Source organism: Mesocricetus auratus, unplaced genomic scaffold (assembly GCF_017639785.1).
Source record: "Mesocricetus auratus isolate SY011 unplaced genomic scaffold, BCM_Maur_2.0 Super-Scaffold_4256, whole genome shotgun sequence".
Taxonomy (NCBI): domain Eukaryota; kingdom Metazoa; phylum Chordata; class Mammalia; order Rodentia; family Cricetidae; genus Mesocricetus; species Mesocricetus auratus.
This window is the reverse complement of record NW_024429182.1, coordinates 12,620,891-12,640,230: the sequence shown is the minus strand read 5'-3', so window position 1 is coordinate 12,640,230 and position 19,340 is coordinate 12,620,891. Positions and strand designations below refer to the sequence as shown.

At 39.6% G+C, this 19,340-nt stretch overlaps 1 protein-coding gene across 1 annotated transcript in view; it reads left to right on the top strand.

Moving 5' to 3' along the window:
* The window catches only part of Sorcs3 (sortilin related VPS10 domain containing receptor 3), a 609,591-nt gene that overhangs the window by 569,236 nt on the left and 21,015 nt on the right, over positions 1-19,340 (top strand). The window contains exons 19-20 of the mRNA XM_005063478.4: positions 2,587-2,773; positions 10,319-10,452. Coding sequence (XP_005063535.1) covers positions 2,587-2,773; positions 10,319-10,452 — 321 coding nt within the window. The remainder of the gene's footprint in view (positions 1-2,586; positions 2,774-10,318; positions 10,453-19,340) is intronic.

Here is a 19,340-nt window from a genome sequence, read left to right as displayed (position 1 = left end):
GTGCTGTTACTCCAGTCCACTTATCTGCTTCTTGCTCCCTGTGTGAGATGTTCCTTCTACCCAAACCAGGGATTTTCCTAGCACTCTTTGCTGGGCTGATAGAGCAGGAAGGCTTGCCTGATTGACAATGCCCTCTAAATCTATATGCAAATTGCTTGGGGGCTCTTGAGATCTTTGAAAGGGAGCTAAGCAAGCCAGGAGATTTTTTTCACCAGTCTGAGCACTTCTGAGCCTTTAAAATCGAGACCACACTGAGAAGGAAGGTGCAGGCTTCTTATCCTGGCCTGGCAGACTCCCCATCCTTCACACACATTGATACTTGAATTAGAGGACTTTGAGATTCAGAGGAGGTCATTATCACAGTTCCACTGGAGAGTTTTCAGGACCAGAGCTATAAAAATTTTCTCAAATGGATGTGAAGAGCCACGATCTTATCAATTTCAATTGCCTCCAGTTCATTTCCACTTTAATTTACATTTATAAACTCAAGGGTAGTTGACATTGTCTGAGGGTCAAGAGAGTACCCATCAGTATTTCACTCACATCTGTGTTGTGTGGTGGGAGAGACATAAAGTGACAGCATGACCAGGGCACAATCTTGGGGCAGAGGTTTTGACATGTGCATTAGTCAGAGGTTTATTTCCAAAAGAGGAAAAATTTTTGGCTCACGGATTCAGAAAGTTCAGCCCTTAGTCTCTGGTTACCCATGTTCACAGTTGAGGAGTGTGGTGGAGGGGCTTCCACACTCATGGTGAAAAAGAAGAAAGTTAAAGACAGAGCATAGAGCAAAAGAGAGCAACAATGAGTGGGCAAACATGAGCAAGAGCCAGGGAGAGAGAGACAGAGAGATAGAGATAAAGAGACACAGAGACAGACAGACAGACAGACAGACACACACAGAAAGGCACAGAGAGAAAGACAGACACAGAGAGACGGAGAGAGATTAAGGTTTAGCTTCCTAAAGTGTAGACAGAAGTTTCTGACCTGCCTGGTCCCACAGTTGTTTAGTCCCAAATAAACACATAGAGGCTTATATTAACCATAAAATGTTTGGCTGATGGCTCAGGCTTCTTATTTGTTGGCTAGCTCTCTCTTAATTATTAACCCATTTCTATTAATCCATGTATATCCATATGGCCTTGGCTTACTGGAAAATGCTCAGGCATACCATTTCCCTTGTAGCTACATGATGTCTCTCTTTTGACTCACTCTATGCAACCCTCTTCCCAGTATGTTCATAGTCTGGTAGCCCTGCCTATACTTCCTGCCTGCCCATTGGCCAAAGACTTTATTCATCAGCCAATAAAATAAGCATATTCACAGCATATGGAAGGACATCCCCCCATCACTAAAGTTTTTGTAACAGTGCACACTGGCATCTCTAGCTGTGGACCAACCTCTAACAGACAAGATTTTCTAGGGGAAACTTCAAATCTAAACCTTGTCTGTTAATAATTCCTGAATGCAATTCTCTCTTCATTCCAGCTTTCATCTCATTATATAACCAGATAATTTTTAAACCTTCTTCATTCTAGATCTTTATTTTATGGTTTACATTATTTATTTACCCAAAATATTGATCCAGTATGGGGTGTATAATGAGGATTGCCTTGAGATGCTAACAGCGTGGGGTAGTAGTTCACTCACTTGAGCTACTGAATATCATGTCAGAGGAAATACCCAAGGTGTGCTTGGACTTCCAAGAAGCAGAGACATCTGTGGGCTGACACACTTAGCAGAAGCTTTGGGAAAGAGGGTGGCTTAGGTAGTTTCAGGAAACCCTAGGCAAGAAAACAAACATAGTTTAGATAGCCTGCAGTATTCATTTCTAGAATGGATATAATTATTTGCCCCCATTGTTATTTGAAGATGGTACTTAATACATGTTAATTGACTAGCAGAGCTCTTAAATTAAATAGCAGACATCTAAAAATAAGAATAATGGAAATTATGACATGGTTATTAAAGGAATTAGTCTTGATTCAAAATTTGTTTCTTCCTGCTGTTAGCTGTGTGGCTATTAATATAGGTAAGATTTTATCCCTACTTTAAAAGTGAGGACAAAAATACTTTCTACTGCTATTAGAAAGTAATATTTACTTTTACTTACTTCCTATTACTTACTTCCCCCTGGATGTTCATGCATGCATATGATCACATGAAGAAACGGGCACAAAGCTCAAATAAAAACTTTCTGCAACATAAAGTGTAGGGTACTACCGGCTTGGCTTGTTATGAAACTATGTAACATGCTAAATATTTCTTAATGGCCATTACTATCATGGCACAGAAGAAGAAATAAGACATGTTTGTGAGGGGTCCAGAGTACCTAGTCTTTCCATTTCAGGACTTTGGGTATCCTCTTCCTTACTGGTTTGCCAGAGACCTACCAAATCATGCAATCCCAAGGCAAGACATGCGGGTCCTCAGCCCTTGCCTGCAGCTCTTCACAAATGTTAACTTGTGCTAAGGAGACAACACTGTAGGTTTTCAGGGTTGAAATGTTGAAGCTGTGAGAATTAGTATCAGATAAAAGTCAAACAGAATCTTTTGAAGGGAACCAAACCAATTTCTATTCCCTTGCAGGGTGACCTTCAAAGGACGAACATCCAGCTTGACTTTGGGGATGGGATTGCTGTGTCCTATGCCAACTTCAGCCCCATTGAGGATGGCATCAAGCATGTGTATAAGAGTGCAGGGATCTTCCAGGTGACAGCCTATGCAGAGAACAACCTTGGTTCTGATACAGCTGTCCTCTTCCTGCACGTGGTTTGTAAGTAGAAATGAGCAGCCCTCCTCCCCTGACCCCCAGTCCTTTTTTTCCTGGTCGGAAAGTCCGTCTGTCCAGATTTCACTTTCTAGAGTTAAGAACTCAAGCCAGGTTCATTGTGGCTTCTAAAGTCATCCTAGTCAAAACACTGACTGCACATTCATTGATAATGCAATTTCATGATGTTGAACTAGATTGCTTATTTTAAATGTCTAGGTAACATTATCAAGGTCCTTTATATTTTAGCACCATTCTGATAGGCTGGTACACATAAGTGTGCATATGCATATTCACACATAGATAAAACATTTTTTCTCTTTGCTTTAGAGATTCCTGAAAAGTAAATAGGAATGGACACCCATCTAGTTGATGGGTCTAGGTTCATTTTTCACACTAAACTTTTGGCTCTGTTGGAAGAGCCCAAGAAAGAATTAAAAAGCATGTGTTTCAGTTGCTTTCAAGAATTATGGTTTTAAAAACAAACATCATATATCCAAGGTTATTTCACATCCATTATTTTGTAAATACAATTTTGTGTTGTGCTGTAATTGACTTCAATAACACTGGCTGCTGCTGGGTAGAAACTGTCATTAAGATTCTGGGATTTTTTTTTTTTGAGCTTGATGTTTTTTTGTGTATTATTTGTCCTGAAACTTGAATCATGTTAACTGAAACATGAATAATATAGTTTCTAGATGTGAATTAAGGGAATGTTGATGTGTGCTGACACTGATTCACAACACCTCAGCAGCCATACTTAGGGGTTTAAAGACTTCTCTGGTGTGTATTTTAGCAAAAGTTTTCCTACTATCCATGAAGAAAGTATTCCAAGATTCAAAGGATTCTTTTTTATACATTTCTGTTTTTATTTAGCAACAATCATGTTACATATCAATCCCTCCTTTCCCCCTCCCTCCTTCCTCCCATGTCCCTACCAACTCCCCCAACTCCCCCACACCCAAGGATGTTGAGACCTTCCATGGGGATAATCAAAGTCTGTCACATCATTTGGGGCAGGGTCTAGGCCCTGCTCCAAGTCTCTGGGCTGATATTATCCCACCATAGGAAATGGGCTCCTGAAGTCCATTTGTGAACTAGGGATAAATACCAGTTCCACTATTAGAGGTCTGATAGACTGCCCAAGCAGGCACCCACATTTAGAGGGTTTGGTTCTGGTTCAGTCCAATGCTAGTTCTCCAGCTTTACAACTGGGGTCCTTGTGATCTCACTAGGTCAGGTGAGCTGGTTCTGAAGATTTCTCCAGCATGGTCTTGACTCCTTTGCTCATCCCTCTTCCCTCTCTACAACTGGATTCCAGGAGTATGGCCCAGTGCTTAGCTGTGGGTGCCTGCTTCTGCTTCTATCAGCTATTGGATGAAGGTTTTGGATGGCAATTAAGGTAGTCATCAGTCTCATTATAGAGGAAGGGCATCAAAGCACCCTTCTCCACTACTGCCTAGATTCTTGCTTGTGGTCATCTTTGTGGGTCTCTGAATATTTCCCTAGTGCCAGACTTACCTTTAAACCTATATTGGCTCCCTCTATTAAAGTATCTCTTTTCCTGCTCTCTTCTATTCCTCCACTTTCTCAGTCTTCCTGATCCCTCTTGTTCTCTTCCCCCTTCCTCTTCTTCCCTTCTCTTTTTCCTCCCTCCTTCCCTTCTCCCCCCAAGCTCCCAGTTTGCTCAGGATTTCTTGTACCTTTCCCCTTCTTCAGGGGACCATGCGTTTTTCTCTTAGGGTCCTCCTTGTTTCCTAGTTTCTCTGGTTGTATGGATTGTAGGATAGTAGTCTTTTTCTCTATGTCTAATATCCATATATGAGGGAGTACATACCATGTTTTCCTTTCTGGGTTACCCCTCACTTAGGATGGTTTCTTCCAGTTCCAACCATTTACCACAAGTTGTATCAAATTCTGATTATACCATTTGTTTTCTAATGCTGGTATTATATATATATATATATATATATATCAGATACATTGAATAAAAGTATGAAAAAGTATGACACAATGTAATGAGATTCTTCCCGACAGCCTGGTCCCAGTGCTGCATCAACCCCAAATAACACACAGAGACTTTATTAGTTACAATGCTGTCAGCCAATGTCCAGGGCTTCTCATTGGCTAGTTATGTCTTAAATATGACCCATGACTACTAATATACATATATATACATATATATATTTCTATAAGATCTTATCTTACCATGGATGCCAGCCTCATGTGTCCTTGCTTCCCGGGATCATATGGCAACTGTTCACTCTTGACTACATTTCCCAGACTCCTCCTCGACTCCTAGTCCCATTTTTCTTGCTTCCCTATTGGCCATCAGTGCTTTATTTATCTACCAATAAGACAAACATATACACAGAAGTGCCTCCCCCATCAGCACACGTCATGGTCAGCACATTTAATCATGATATTCAGAGCAATATGCATTTGAAAACTCAGGGGGGTTTTGTTTACTTCTGTATTTTCCATTTAATAATTTCAGGCTATAATTGGTTCTGGGTACCTGAAACTGAGCCAGATTAAAACGAATCAGCAGGGACTGCTGTCATAAAATGAAAATTATATGTTAAAAGAGTTTAAATGAATAAGAGAAATTCCATACCTGTTAATAACCCAGTGATTGTGTAAACTCTTGCATGTACATAGCACATTCCTAAAAGGCTCCCAGCAAATAGTGAGCTATTTGATTTTCTTGTGAAAAGAACAACAGTGGAATATAATTAAAATATATAGCAAGTAACCTGGACTATAGATCAATTAAGTCTCTATCATGCCAACCTGAATATATAACCTCTAGACTAATTCCAATTGTAAAATGGCTTAAGTCCAAACACTGCTTGCCCTCACAGGGTTTGGGGGGCAATAGAAATGAACTATACAGGAAATGCCTAACCACTCATGAAGTCATTCAGGAAATATTTATTGAGTTCTTAATGTGTATAGGGGACTTAGAGAGTCATCAATGCAAGTGTTATTTTCATCCTATTGAAGAAGAGCTGTTTTAAAATATGAGTCATAAATAGACACAGTGATGATGATCCATATATACCCAATGCAGTCTCTTCCAGAAGCACCTGATTAGGAGCCCATATGAGTGGTGTGCACCTTATTTACAGGCTCTGGCTTTGATCTCTTTGATCCCTGATGCCTTTTGAATACCTAATATAGTTCAACCTGCTTAGACCCTTCAATATTTGAATTCCTCATCTTATCTTTTAGATTATAAGGAAACTATGGAAATTAACGTGGGTGATATATATGCTAGGGAAACCAAAGACCACTCCTAGGTATGGTGACACACTAGGAGGAAACTTAGAGGTTACCACCATGACCTCATCCTTGTATTCAGAGCAAGCTCAGCAAAGGAAAGGCTTGAGCTGGAGAGATGGATCAGTCAGTAAGGTTTGCCTTCCACGAAAACATCAGAGTCTGAGTTTATATTCCCAGAACCCTTATAATGCCTGTGATTGTGGTACACATCTGTAATCTTAGCACTGGGTTGGGGGGCGGGTCACATTAAACCTGGGATTGTTTGGCAAGCCTAGTTAGCTAGATCAATTAGTGACAAGTTCAGGAAGCAATCCTGTCTCAAGGGGGGAAACAAAGAACACACTGATGTCAAACTGTAGGTTTTATGCACATATGCACACAGAAAAGCAAGCACACATGCACACACTTGCATAAAACTCATGCACATATGGAGTCACCCATGTCACACTGATTGCTTTAACAAGAAGTGGTGACATATAGGGGTCCTCTACCAGAGAACTTACCAGAGACTGTCAGACATATACTGAATCTTCAGACTCTCAGTATGAAGTGGATATTATGAATAAACCATATTGTTTCCAAGGGAACCACTCTTACTGGGTAAACATTGGTTAGAGCTACTCTCAAAACCAAGTTCCTAGATACCAGTCCAGGGTCAAAATTGCATACAGGTCTTTATGAAGGAGGTAAATTCCAGGAACATGCTAACATTTATCTGCATAGTATGGAAAATGTTGCTTCACACATGACTTGCCAAGTGATAAACATTACTGTGTTACATCAGTTATTAGTACTTCCTCTTTTACTGTTGTTACCGCAATTATTAGTACTTCCTCTTGACTTTCTGCCTGATACTTCTGCTGTAATTAACAAAAAAGATGGAGAAAAGAAAGAAAAATAACTTTCCATCCCTCTGTTCCAAGGATTTATACCACCTATGTTACTGATGCAGCTACTCTCTCTCTGTCTCACATGCACATGCACACACACACACACACAGAGAGAGAGAGAGAGAGAGAGAGAGAGAGAGAGAGAGAGAGAGAGAGAGAGAGAGAGAGAGAGAGAGAGAGAGAGGAGAGAGAGAGAGAGAGAGAGAGAGAGAGAGAGAGAGAGAATGCCAGGAACGGGTTTATACTGGGTTATGTGCACAAAAGAGGAAATGTTCCTTGAAATTTTCATTGTGCCCATAATTCCCTCCAAATCAATCATAGCTGCATTTCCCAGACAGTCAGTATAGTGGAAACTGCTCTTGGCCCCACCTTGGGCCATTAACTAACAAAAGAAGTTGTTAGCCACCCATAATAACCAATTTCACAGAGATTATTGGGCTTTCATCAGAAGGGGAAGAACCGTGTGACGGAAGGCTTTCTTCCCAATCCATTCAGCTTGCTTCTAGTCACTGTTCCATAATCTGTCCCCACATTAAAGCCAAGATCTGGTTCAGGATCTTTGCAATAAGATCTGCACTAATGTAATGTTTTTAGTAATTAGTTTTGGTCAAACATGATTGATTTGATACTGGGATAAGTGAGACCATGTTAGTCAATTCACAGAGACTCCACCTATTTTATATCTGCTATAATCTTAGGAAGAGGAAAGCCATTTTATTGGGTGTCAGAGAGCCCTCCAAGACTTGCAAATGACAGGAGATGGGAAAGGATTTCTAGGATTATAGTCATGTACAGTTTGAGTAAACTGCTAAATGCTAACGTTCTCATGAGGCAACTTGGAAAGGGGCTACATACCATTTGTGGTCTGGAGTAAGGATAGGAACAATGGCTTCTAAGATGGACGAGCAATCTTCCTAGCAAGGGAAGAATGGAGGACCTGGACCCAGGCATAAGACTCCGCAGTGTTGATATAGACCATCCCAATTCTCCTCTTACTCACTCCTGGACTAGCCCTGTTCAAGTCTGCTATCCCTCACTAACCAGAGGAACACAAATCATTGGGGGATTTTCTTTACCTTAACCATGAGTAAGTAAAGCATTGAGGAAGTTGCCAATGTTTTCTTGTGACTTGTGTTTTTTTGTGGATGACATCAGGCAAATCATGTAAAAATACTACAGATTTTCTAATTTAAAATAATTAAAGTGTCAGCCAAGTGTGCATATGAAGTGCCAAGGTTGAAATTATGTGCTGGTAAAGAAACTTGAGGTGCCATATGTCTTGAGTCAGGGCAGAGAGCTGTAGGCAGAAAGTATTTTCAAGCTATATATGAATGGATTCTTTTAATTTTTTCTTCATTATATTTTTAAACTGACAGACATCATAGGTTAATCGTGTACAGCATGACATTTCTCAAACACATGCATAAATTGTGTGATGGCTCCATCAGGCTAATTATCACAAATATTACATCCTAAATTTATGTTTTTTAATAAATTTTATTTAAATTAAAAACAATCTTATTTTACATACCAATCCCAGTTCCCTCTCCCTACCAACCTCCCATGCCCCCCACCGTCCCCTCCCCCACCTCAACCCCTATCCACTCCCCAGGGAGATGAGGCCTTCCATGGGGGATCATCAAAGTCTGTCACATCATTTGGGGCAGGGATTAGGCCCTCCCCTGTGTGTCCAGGCTAAGAGAGTATCCCTCCATGGGGAATGGGCTCCCAAAGTCCATTCCTGCAATAGGGATAAATACTGGTTCCACTGGCAGAGGTCTCATGGACTGTCCAGGCCTCCCAACTGACACCAACGTTCAGGGGGCCTTGTTTGGTCCTATGCTGGTTCCCCAGCTGTCAGACTAGGGTCCTTGAGCTCCCACTTGCTCAGGTCATCTGTTTTTGTGGGTTTCCCCAGAATAGTCTGACCCCTTTGCTCATCATTCCTCCCTCTCTACAGCTCAATTCCAAGAATTTGGCTCAGTGTTTAGCTGTGGGTCTCTGCTTCTGCTTCCATTAGTTACTGGGTGAAGGTTCTAGGACGTCATTTAAGGTAGTCATCAATCTCATTATATGGGATGGACATTTAAGGCAGTCTCTCCACTATTGCTTAGATTCTTAGTTGAGGTCATCCTTGTGGATCCCTAGGCATTTCTCTAGTGCCAGATTTCTCTCTAAAACTATAATGGCTTCCTCTATTAAGGTATCTCTTTTTTTCCTCTCCTTCTCTGTTCTTCCCCAGACTTGATCTACTTGATCAAGCAATTTCTCCTCCCCCTCCCCTTCTCTTTCTCCTACTCCTCCTTTCCTAATGCTCCCAATTTTCTCAGGAGGTGAGAACTCTTAAAATCTGTTTTTAAAGATTTTCCAAATGTAATATATGTAATTAGCTGTGTCTTACATCAGACTACTATAGACTTCTAGAATATATTTCATATCTTTTAATCAACATCTTTTCCATCCATCTGTCTTCCTCAGACAACCTGTATTTATGTTGCTTGCTTTTGTGAGATCATGGATCCCACATGTATGTGAGATGATCATATGATTTCTTTTACTCTGTGCTTAACTCCCCTAAGATAGTATTTGCCCATATACACATTCACACATGACAGGAAAAGAATATCTGGTAAGTGTTACAAACTCCCAGATGTAAAATTAATACACAAATAGAACGATCATGCAAGTGATTCTCTGCCAGTATTTTCCTCTCCTCTTTTTAGTTTGGGTGAATTGAATAGTCTCACTTCTACCTAAACTGTCTTCAGGAATGTTCCTTTACAAATAGGGTAGTGTAGAACACAGTGTTGTTTATGTTTTCTGAGAAATACTATCATTTGGAAACCTGATGTTTGCTTCTCCTCCAATTTAGGCAGCTATGTTCTTCCCTTTCTGTAAAGTGGCCTTGCAAGCCTCCAAGTGGCACTCAGTGTGTCCTCCAGATGATGAGGCACAATGGCCAATTGTTAAAGTGGATGGAAACCAATTAACAACCGAGGATAATGGGAGATCCTTCAATAAAGTCCACTGGCCTCAAGTCACAAAATGGGCTGATTCTCAAAAATAAAATAGACTGCTGTTTATCATCCTATTTAATGGCTAAGTGTCTAGTAAACTGCCTTTGTCCTTGAATTGGAGGTTCTTAAGTATTCAAGGTAGATGGGCTCACCTCATGTAAATTTATTTCATCTGTCACTCAAGAAATAAGAAACTTGATTTGAATTTCCTGTTACTCCTTCTGTTACAATTAAAGAAAACACACACACACACCAGCATTTTAGGATTTAGGTAGAGATTAAAAGTCAAAGCTATGGAAAATTTTTGATGATTTGTTCTGGAAACATAAACACTGACTTTCACCCTTCTTTTCCTTTAGGTCCAGTGGAACATGTTCACCTTCGAGTTCCCTTTGTCGCCATAAGAAACAAGGATGTCAACATCAGTGCAGTTGTGTGGCCCAGTCAGATGGGGACCCTTACCTACTTCTGGTGGTTTGGCAATAGCACAAAGGTTTGGCCCTTTCTCCTTGGTATCAAAGTTAATCAAGATTCCTATGCTCCAGTTTCTAAATTATTTTGTAGGAACTGGATTTAGGTGATAACTGAAACATAATGAAGCTAAGAACACACAGAGCTGAACAAAATATTCCTCCTGGTGTCTTGCCTTTACCTTAGTAGAGAAACTTTAAGTAATTATTAGAAAGAAAGAACACTCTTGGAAATGGTACAGATTAGCAGGCTCTTTTTCTTCTATTTAAAAGTCCCTAATGTGACATTGACTCTGTTTTACTTTAGTTCCTGAACTTTCTACGAATGTGTTGTGTAAGCAAGGACATTTCTTGCCATCTCTGAGATTGGGCATTCACATGGTTCAGACATGAACTGGATACCTGGTCATAAGGGCAGGAAATAAAGTTGAATGACATGTAAAGAATCCTGATCAACTCCTGCCAGGTGTTCTGCATACACACGTTGTGTTAGGAAAAGTGATGAGGTGTCTTAGAGTTAAGAAACTAGAACTTTCAGAATGAGCATCCTCCCAGGACCTGTTGATGGTGATGCCTGTGTCAAGTGTTGAGACTCTGAAATATTAGGCCAAAGCATCATCAATTGCATTAATGCTCTCCAGTACTGGTTTTTAAAAAGCAACATTACAATTTTAAAAATAGCATATTTATTTATTATTTATTCGGGTGCAAGCTGCAGTGCATGTGTAGAGGTCAGAGGACAATATGCAAGGGTAACTTCCCTCCTGCCACCTGCCACGGGGAATCCAGCAACTGAACTCAGTTAACCAGGCAGCAGGCACCTACGCCTACTGAGCTGTCTCATGGGCCCAGAACTCAACTTTTCAAGCATTTCAGGTTCACAGAAAATTTGAGAGGGGCATACAGACATGTTTTCCATGTTTCCTACTCCCACCAATGTACAACCTTCCTCTTTATAGGCATGATGCATTTATTATAGTCGGTGAACTTTATAAGCAGGTCATTATCACTCAGTAAATAAAGATTATATTAGGAGTCCTTCTTTGGGTTTGAACAAATGTAAGGAACAAAATAGTTGTATTTCTCCACAATCATCTGTGATTTACTTCTTCATCTCTCCTCCTCAATATCTGCCATTAGTATCTCTAGTTTTTCATTTGATAAAAACATATAGTTAGACTCAATAGTATGTTTTGCTTACAAGTTGGATTGTTTTTCAGTTAGGAGTATGTATTTAAATGTTCTCTATGTTTCACTTTTTGATAGCACAGTTCTTTTTCTTTTTTATTTATTTTTATTTGAATTAGAAACAAACTTGCTTCAGATGTCACTCCCAGGTCCCTCTCCCTCCCTTCCTCTCCCGCATCTCTCAACCCCACACCCAATCCCCATGCCACTCTCCAGGGAGGGTGAGGCTCTTCATGGGGGAATCTCTAAAGTCTGTCATATCATTCCAGGGCAGGTCCAAGGCCCTCCCCCATGAGTCCAGTCTGAGAGAACATCCCTCCATGTGGAATGGGCTCCCAAAGTCTATTTGGATGCCAGGGATAAATACTGATGTAGCTAGTACCTGAGGCCCCAAAGAATGCTGAGGCATCCTCACTGATACCCATGTTCAGGGGGTCTGGATCAGTGCCGTTGGCCTCTCAACCATCAGTCTGGGGTCCATGAGCTCCCTTTGTTCAGGTCAGCAGTTTCTGTGGATTTCACCCACCCAGTCTTGACCCCATTGCTCATCACTCCTCCCTCTCTGCAACTGGTTTCCAGGAGTTCAGTTCAGTGTTTAGCTGTGGGTGTCTGCTTCTGTTTCCATCAGCCACTGGATGAAGGCTCTAGGATGGCATATAAGGTAGTCATCAATCTCATTATCGGGGAAGGGCATTTAAGGTAGCCTCTCCACTATTGCTTAGATTGCCAGTTGGTGTCATCCTTATAGATCTCTAGAAATCTCAATATTGCCAGATCTCTTCTCAAACCTATAATGACTCCCTCTATTATGGTATCTCTCATATTCTCCTCTATTCTTCCCTTGACTCAACCTTCCTGTTCCCTCATGTCCTCCTCTCTTATTCTCTTCTCCCCCTCACTTTTCCCCAGCTCCCTGTCCCCTCCGCCCATGCTCCCAGTCCACTCAGGAGATACTGTCCCATTCCCATTCTCTGGGGGACCATGTATATCTCTCTTAGGGTCCTCTCTGTATCCTAGACTCTCTGGCAGTGGGATTATAGGCTGGCACTCCCCTGCTTCATGGTTAAATCCATATATGAGTGAGTACAAACTTATTTGTCTTTTTGTGACTGGGTTACCTCACTCAGGATGATTTCTTCTAGTGTCAAGATTCCATTGATTTTTTTTCCTGCTGAGTAGTACTCCATTGTGTAAATGTACCACATTTTCTCTATCCACTCTTCAGTTGAGGAGCATCTAGGTTGCTTCCAGGTTCTGGCTATTATAAATAATGCTGCTATGAACATAGTGGGACAAATGTCCTTGTTGTATGAATGTACATCTTTTGGGTATATGCTTAAGAGCAGAATTGCTAAATCTTGTGGTAGACTTATTCCCATTTTCCTGAGGAATCTCCATACTTATTTCCAAAGTTGCTGTATGAGTTGGCAATCCCAACAGCAGGGGAGGAGTGTTCCCCTTTCTCCACATCATCTCCAGAATAAACTCTCCGTGATATCTTTGATTTTAGCCATTCTGACAGGAGTCAGATGGTATCTCATAGTTGTTTTGATTTGCATTTCCCTAATGGCTAAGGATGTTGAGCACTTTTTAAGTTACTCTCAGCCATTTTAGACTCTCCTGTTGAGAATTCCCTATTTAGTTCTGTAGCCCACGATTTAGTTGGATCCTTTGGTGTTTTGGAGTCCAACAGTCAACATAAAACTAATTATAGAGAAACTCAATGTAATTATCTAAAATCAGGAACAAAACAAGGCTGTCCACTCTCTCCATATCTCTTCAATATTGTACTTGAAGTTCTAGCTAGAGCAACAAGACAAAAAATGAAATCAAGGGGATACAAATTGGAAAGGAAGAAGTCAAACTTTCACTATTTGCAGATGACATGTTAGTTTACAGAAGTGACCCGAAAAACCCTACATGGGAACTCCTACAGCTGATAAACACCTTCAGCTAAGTGGCAGGATTAACTCAAAGAAATCAGAGACACATCACCCTTTACAATAGCCACAAACAACATAAAATGTCTTGGGATAATGATAAGCAAACAAGTGAAAGACATGTATAGCAAGAACTTTGAGTCTTTAAAGAAAGAAATTAAAGAAGACACCAGAAAATGGAAAGATATCCCATGTTCTTGGATAGATATGATCAACATAGTAAAAATGGCAGTCCTGTTAAAAGCAATCTACAAATTCAATGCAATCTCTTTCAAACTACCAGCACGATTCTTCACAGACCTTGAAAGGACAATAATCAACTTTATATGGAAAAACAAAAGACCTAGGATAGCCAAATCAATCCTGTTCGACAAGGCAATGTCCGGAGACATCACCATCCCTGACTTCAAGTTCTATCATAGAGCTATAGTCGTGAAAACAGCTTGGTATTGGCACAAAAATAGACAGGTAGACCAATGGAATCGAATTGAATACCCTGATATTAAACCACACACCTACGAACACTTGATTTTTTTTACAAAGAAGCTAGAATTATTCAATGGAAAAAAGAAAGCATCTTCAAGAAATGGTACTGGCATAACTGGATGCTGTCATGTAGAAGACTGCAGATAGATCCATGTCTAATGCCATGCACAAAATGTAAGTCCAAATGGATGAAAGACCCCTGTCACACTGAACCTCTTAGAAGAGAAAGTGGGAGGTACCCTTCAACAAACTGGAACAGGAGACCATTTCCTGAACATAACACCAGTAGCACAGACACTGAGATCAACAATTAATAAATAGGACCTCCTGAAACTGAGAAGCTTCTGTGAGGCAAAGGACACAGTCAACAAGATGCATTTCTTTTTCAAAGATTTTTAAAATCTTATGTATACAAGTGTTTGCCTGGATGTATCTATGTAAGTGCCTAGAGACCATAGAAACCAGAAGAGGGCATCAGACCTCCCTGGAACTTGAGTTACAGATGATTGTGAGCTGATATGTGCATGCTAGGAGTTTAGACTGGGTCCTTGAGGTCAATAGATGCCTTTAGCCATTAAACCATCTCTCTAGCCACTGTATCTTTACATTCCTACCAGCAATGAAGAACAGCTTCATGCCCTCTCCAGCACTGGATGATGTTATGTTCTGGACTTTGTCATTCTACCAGGAATTCAGTGGTATCTTACTTGAATGTACGTTTCCCAGGTGACATATTAGGTAGAGAATATGCTCATGCTTACTGGCTGGTATTATATTGTGTTTGATGGGGTGTCTATTGTTCTAAAACCAAGATGCTTGCTTCATACTCTTGTTTCTAAGAATTACTCATATATTTCACATAGCAATTCTTACACATTTCCTCCTTGCCTATTTCTCTTTTCATTCTCTTGACTCTTTCAAAGCTTAGACATTCAAATTTAATGAAGTCCATCTGGTCAATTGCAGGCTGTTTTGTGACTTTGGTGTTTATCTACAGTGCCACTGCTGTATATGAGGCTATCTGAGTTTTACCTTACCTGATGTTCTAGTGTTTTACACTTTGGTTTGCAATTTATTTTATTTCATCTTTAAGTGGGGTAAAGCCTATGCCAGGGCTCATTTGCTTGCCTGTGCTGCTCTGCTAATCTTCCAACTTGATCTCTTGAAATGTTTTGTTATCCTAGCTTCTTTGGCATACATCACATGTAACTCTGAGATTCCTTCTCACCCATCATTTTTCTTCCTTCACTCTCACTATGCCATCTTGATTTTTGTGAAGTTTGTAATAAGTCTGAAGTCAAGCACAGTTTCATATTAATATCATATTGCCTTGCATGATCCTTTTTCTTTTCCATATAAAACTTAGAATGAGTTTGTTGATATCTAAAAATTACTTTTTAGAATATTTTATTGGGGATGTATCATCCATCTGTCAACTTGGTTAGATCTAAAACTTCGACAATAGTGATTCTTCGTATCCACAGACATGGAACGTCTCTCTGTTCATTTGCGTAGCCCTTGATTTCTTTCAACAGAATTTCATAGTCATATGCAGGTCTTGCAGATATCTTATTAGATTTATGGCTAAGTCTGACATTTCATTTTTAGTAGTGCTGATGCAGATGGCATTGATTTTAATTAAGATTTCACCTGTGCATTAGTGGTATCTAAAAGAATGATTGACTTATGTATATCCACTATGAATCTTGAAACCTGGCTGTATTGAACTAAGAGATCTAAAAAAAGTTCTAAAGAGTTTGTTTTTAATACTTTTTGAAATTAAAAAAAAACTTGATTCTATGTGGATTTCACATCATGTGTCCCATTTGTCTCCCTTTTCCTTCATATCCTCCTTCTGCCCTTGCAACCTCCCTGATTCTTTTAGGAATCCTAGTACTTTGGATTCTGTGGTTTCCAGGTGTTTGACAGTACACATACACACACACACACACACACACACATACACACAGTTGTGCACACAGTGTCTAGGTTGGGTTGGAGTTGAGATAGTTTCTCTTTTGCCCATGACTGTTAGACTAAGATAAAACCAAGGCAAGTTAGGCTTTAATTTATTAGTTTTTTTCTAGGAACAGATTTTTTTAAAGCCATAGTGCGCTGGTGTATTTAGAAATTATCCCTTATCCCCTCTCACTGAAAGAGGCACAAAGTCACATTTCTCTGTATTTATAGCAGACCCTGGCCACCTCCTGTTTGTAAAATTTACAAAGCTTTGAAGGCCTCCTATGACTTACCAGATCCTCCCTGCGGTTTTAACTATCTTACTTTTGTTTGCCTTGAAAATCTATTATGTACTTGATGTTGCTTATCTTGGCAAAGACAGTAACTTAAAAATAATACAAGAAACATGCCAAATTTGGAAGAGGCAAAATAATTAACTATTCAGCTATTAGGAATGATTTTGTGAAGTCTACCTCAATCTTCACTCCTGAAAGAGAAGGCTAGGAGGTGCCTCACTTCTGATCTTGTATAGGATGACAGCACAATTCAATAGAGGATACACTTGGACCTGGGAGTTAAGTTGCCAGAAGATCAATGCCTTAGATAATTCTGGATGTCTGAACTTGTTTGAGTTGTTTGCCCTAAGATGCCATTCACTCACACTCTCATCTTTCCTATTGTAAAAAGTGAGATAATGCATATTTAAATGCCACATACTATAAGGTCAGCAACTGTATTCATTGTAGTATATCACTGAAATTAATCTATTAGAACTGATGGTGAAAGGTAGAAACAGATTCATGGACCCTGCGGACTTTAAGTTTGTACTATTTCTGCCTAGCAGCTTTAATTTAACTTTGTAGTGTGGGTGACTAATGCTTTTGTATTTCTGGATATTGTTTTAGAAGGACAACAGATAATCAGGTCTGTACTTGGAACAGTAGAAAGTCTCTCACAGTGTACAACCACCATCCCAACACTTGATTCATTGAAGAAGCAGACCTCAGACTCAGATCCCCTAAATCCATGCAGCACATGTCACCACTCAGCACAAGAATGCTGCATGGCTGGGAATGTTTATCCCTGCGGCATTACTGAGCAGTCATTTTTTTCTTTAAAAATCATGAGGTGTAAAAAGAAAAGAGGAACGAGAAAATCACTGGGGGAGAGGTTTATTTTTCCCCTGAGAATGAGAGTTTGGCTCCTATTTGGGGAATTATTTTCTGTTAATGTACATTTGCTTTGCCATATTTACTGAGAAACCACTGTATGTAATGAGGCCAATTCTTGGATGGATCTTAAAATAGAGATTTACTTGGCAGCCAAAGAGAAACTAAAGATGCAAATGTAAAATGTCTTTGCACTCACTATTTTGTATTGAGTGCTGATTCTAAAATACGAAGTGCCTAATAATGGTCTCTATATATTTGATTTAAAGTAACTAATGAATTGCAAAAGACATTGAAGACTCTAGTTTTGATTTCCCTGATAATCGTATATTAGCTTGAGTTATTGAGTCTTTTTTTCTGAAGTCAGGGAACTAGCATTAACATTTTGGAGTTATGCACTGAAATCTCTGTCACACATGCAAATGTTGTGGCTTATTATGAGATTTTTAAGTTCATATTGACAATACAGTTTTAATTTTTAATTGATTACTAGAGCTATTCCTTTGGTTAAGAAATTCCCATCTACAAGCTTGAGAATGGAGTGCAATACAATATAAAAGCACCCATGACACAAAGGTTATTACCAGTTGATATTTGTTTCCAAAGAACAAAGCTAGCAATACCTGAAAGGCAAAAGTATAGAATAATTTCAGAATATGACAAACTTGGGGTGAAATCCAGACAGATTTTTCTTTGTTATAGTCCCTTGGTCAAAACATTTACTTTCATTGAGTTTCAATTTTATTAGCTGTCAAGCCCAAGTACTAACAGTAATAACTACAATTGATTATTGCCATGAACTTTAAGTAAAGAATACTCATGAATCACTTAGAACATGGCTAAGGATTTGAGAACATCAGACATTGTTATAAACTTATGACATTAACATCTAGGGATAAAATTTGACAAGGTTCTACAGGTCATATAAGAGACATATTTTCAGTGATCTGTGTTATCACCATGCTAGAAACACATTAATGGGGAAGGGAGCCACATTACACCATGATTTAGCCAATGTTCACATCATTTGGCTGAAAAAAGACTTGAGTTCCTTGGGTTATGCTGGTGAGTGTGGTCAACTTTAGAGCTGTTTGGCTCCCTTTTACTAGCAAACTCGTTTAAAATGAACGAGTTCTAATTTTATTTATTCATAGAATTTGCTTTATTTTCTCAATATTCATTATTTTAATTAATCATCAGAGCAGCTTTATTTGTTTAATCACTAGAAACAGCATTTTATAGGGGGCACTTAAGCTGGTATCCTTGGAAGTTAGTTTGGGATGTGGATGTGGATGTGTGTGTATGTGCATGTGTGTGTGTTTGTGTGTATCTATGACACGAAGTAAGAAAGTTCACTTGGGTTTTTTAATTAATAATAATACTGATACAAATAAACTGACCCACTAACTCTATAGCCAGTCCTTATGCTGATGCTATTAATATCAAGCATAAAAGCCATGAACAACATTATCCCTACCTTCAAAGAAATTGTGTTCCATCTGAAAAGGCAAGATGAAAACACACAGAATAATTGGTGTGGAAGAAAGATGTACAGATAAATAGAAAATAATAAGCATTTCTGAGACCCAGCTGTTGGCTTACATACCCACAAAACTGTCAGCAGGGGACATGAAATTATATCAGAGCCTCCATAGATCTTTTTCAGAGGGAGTTTTTCTAGTAGATGTGAGGATGTGAGGAATACAAAGCAGGGTAAATCCCATTTGTTGCCCTAAAGAAATGCAGTTCGTTTGATAATATGAATTTAACATCCAGGACAATGAATAAGAAGGAAATGCGGCGGGAGCATACACATACAAGTCAAGTTGGGCATCCTAGGTAGTGATGGATGCACGCCTTTTGAGCCACAGAGTGTTGCTTATGGAAGTGGTCCTAAGCTGGCCTGAAAGGAGCAGCACAGTTGAGGAAGAGGGAAAGAAAGATCAAGGTGTAAAAGTTGCAAGTGGCTGTGTGCTGTGTGGAGTGAGTCAGCCAAAGCAGAGTGTTCATTTGGGCAGATACTGGAAGGAAAACACCTACAGGTGGAAGGATCAGATAGATTGCTTAAAATAGTTATGTACATTTTATTTGTCATAAAATTCATATTTAAGGCAAGGTGATAAGAGATTAAACTACACAGAGCTATCATGAACATGTGGTGCTTCAACA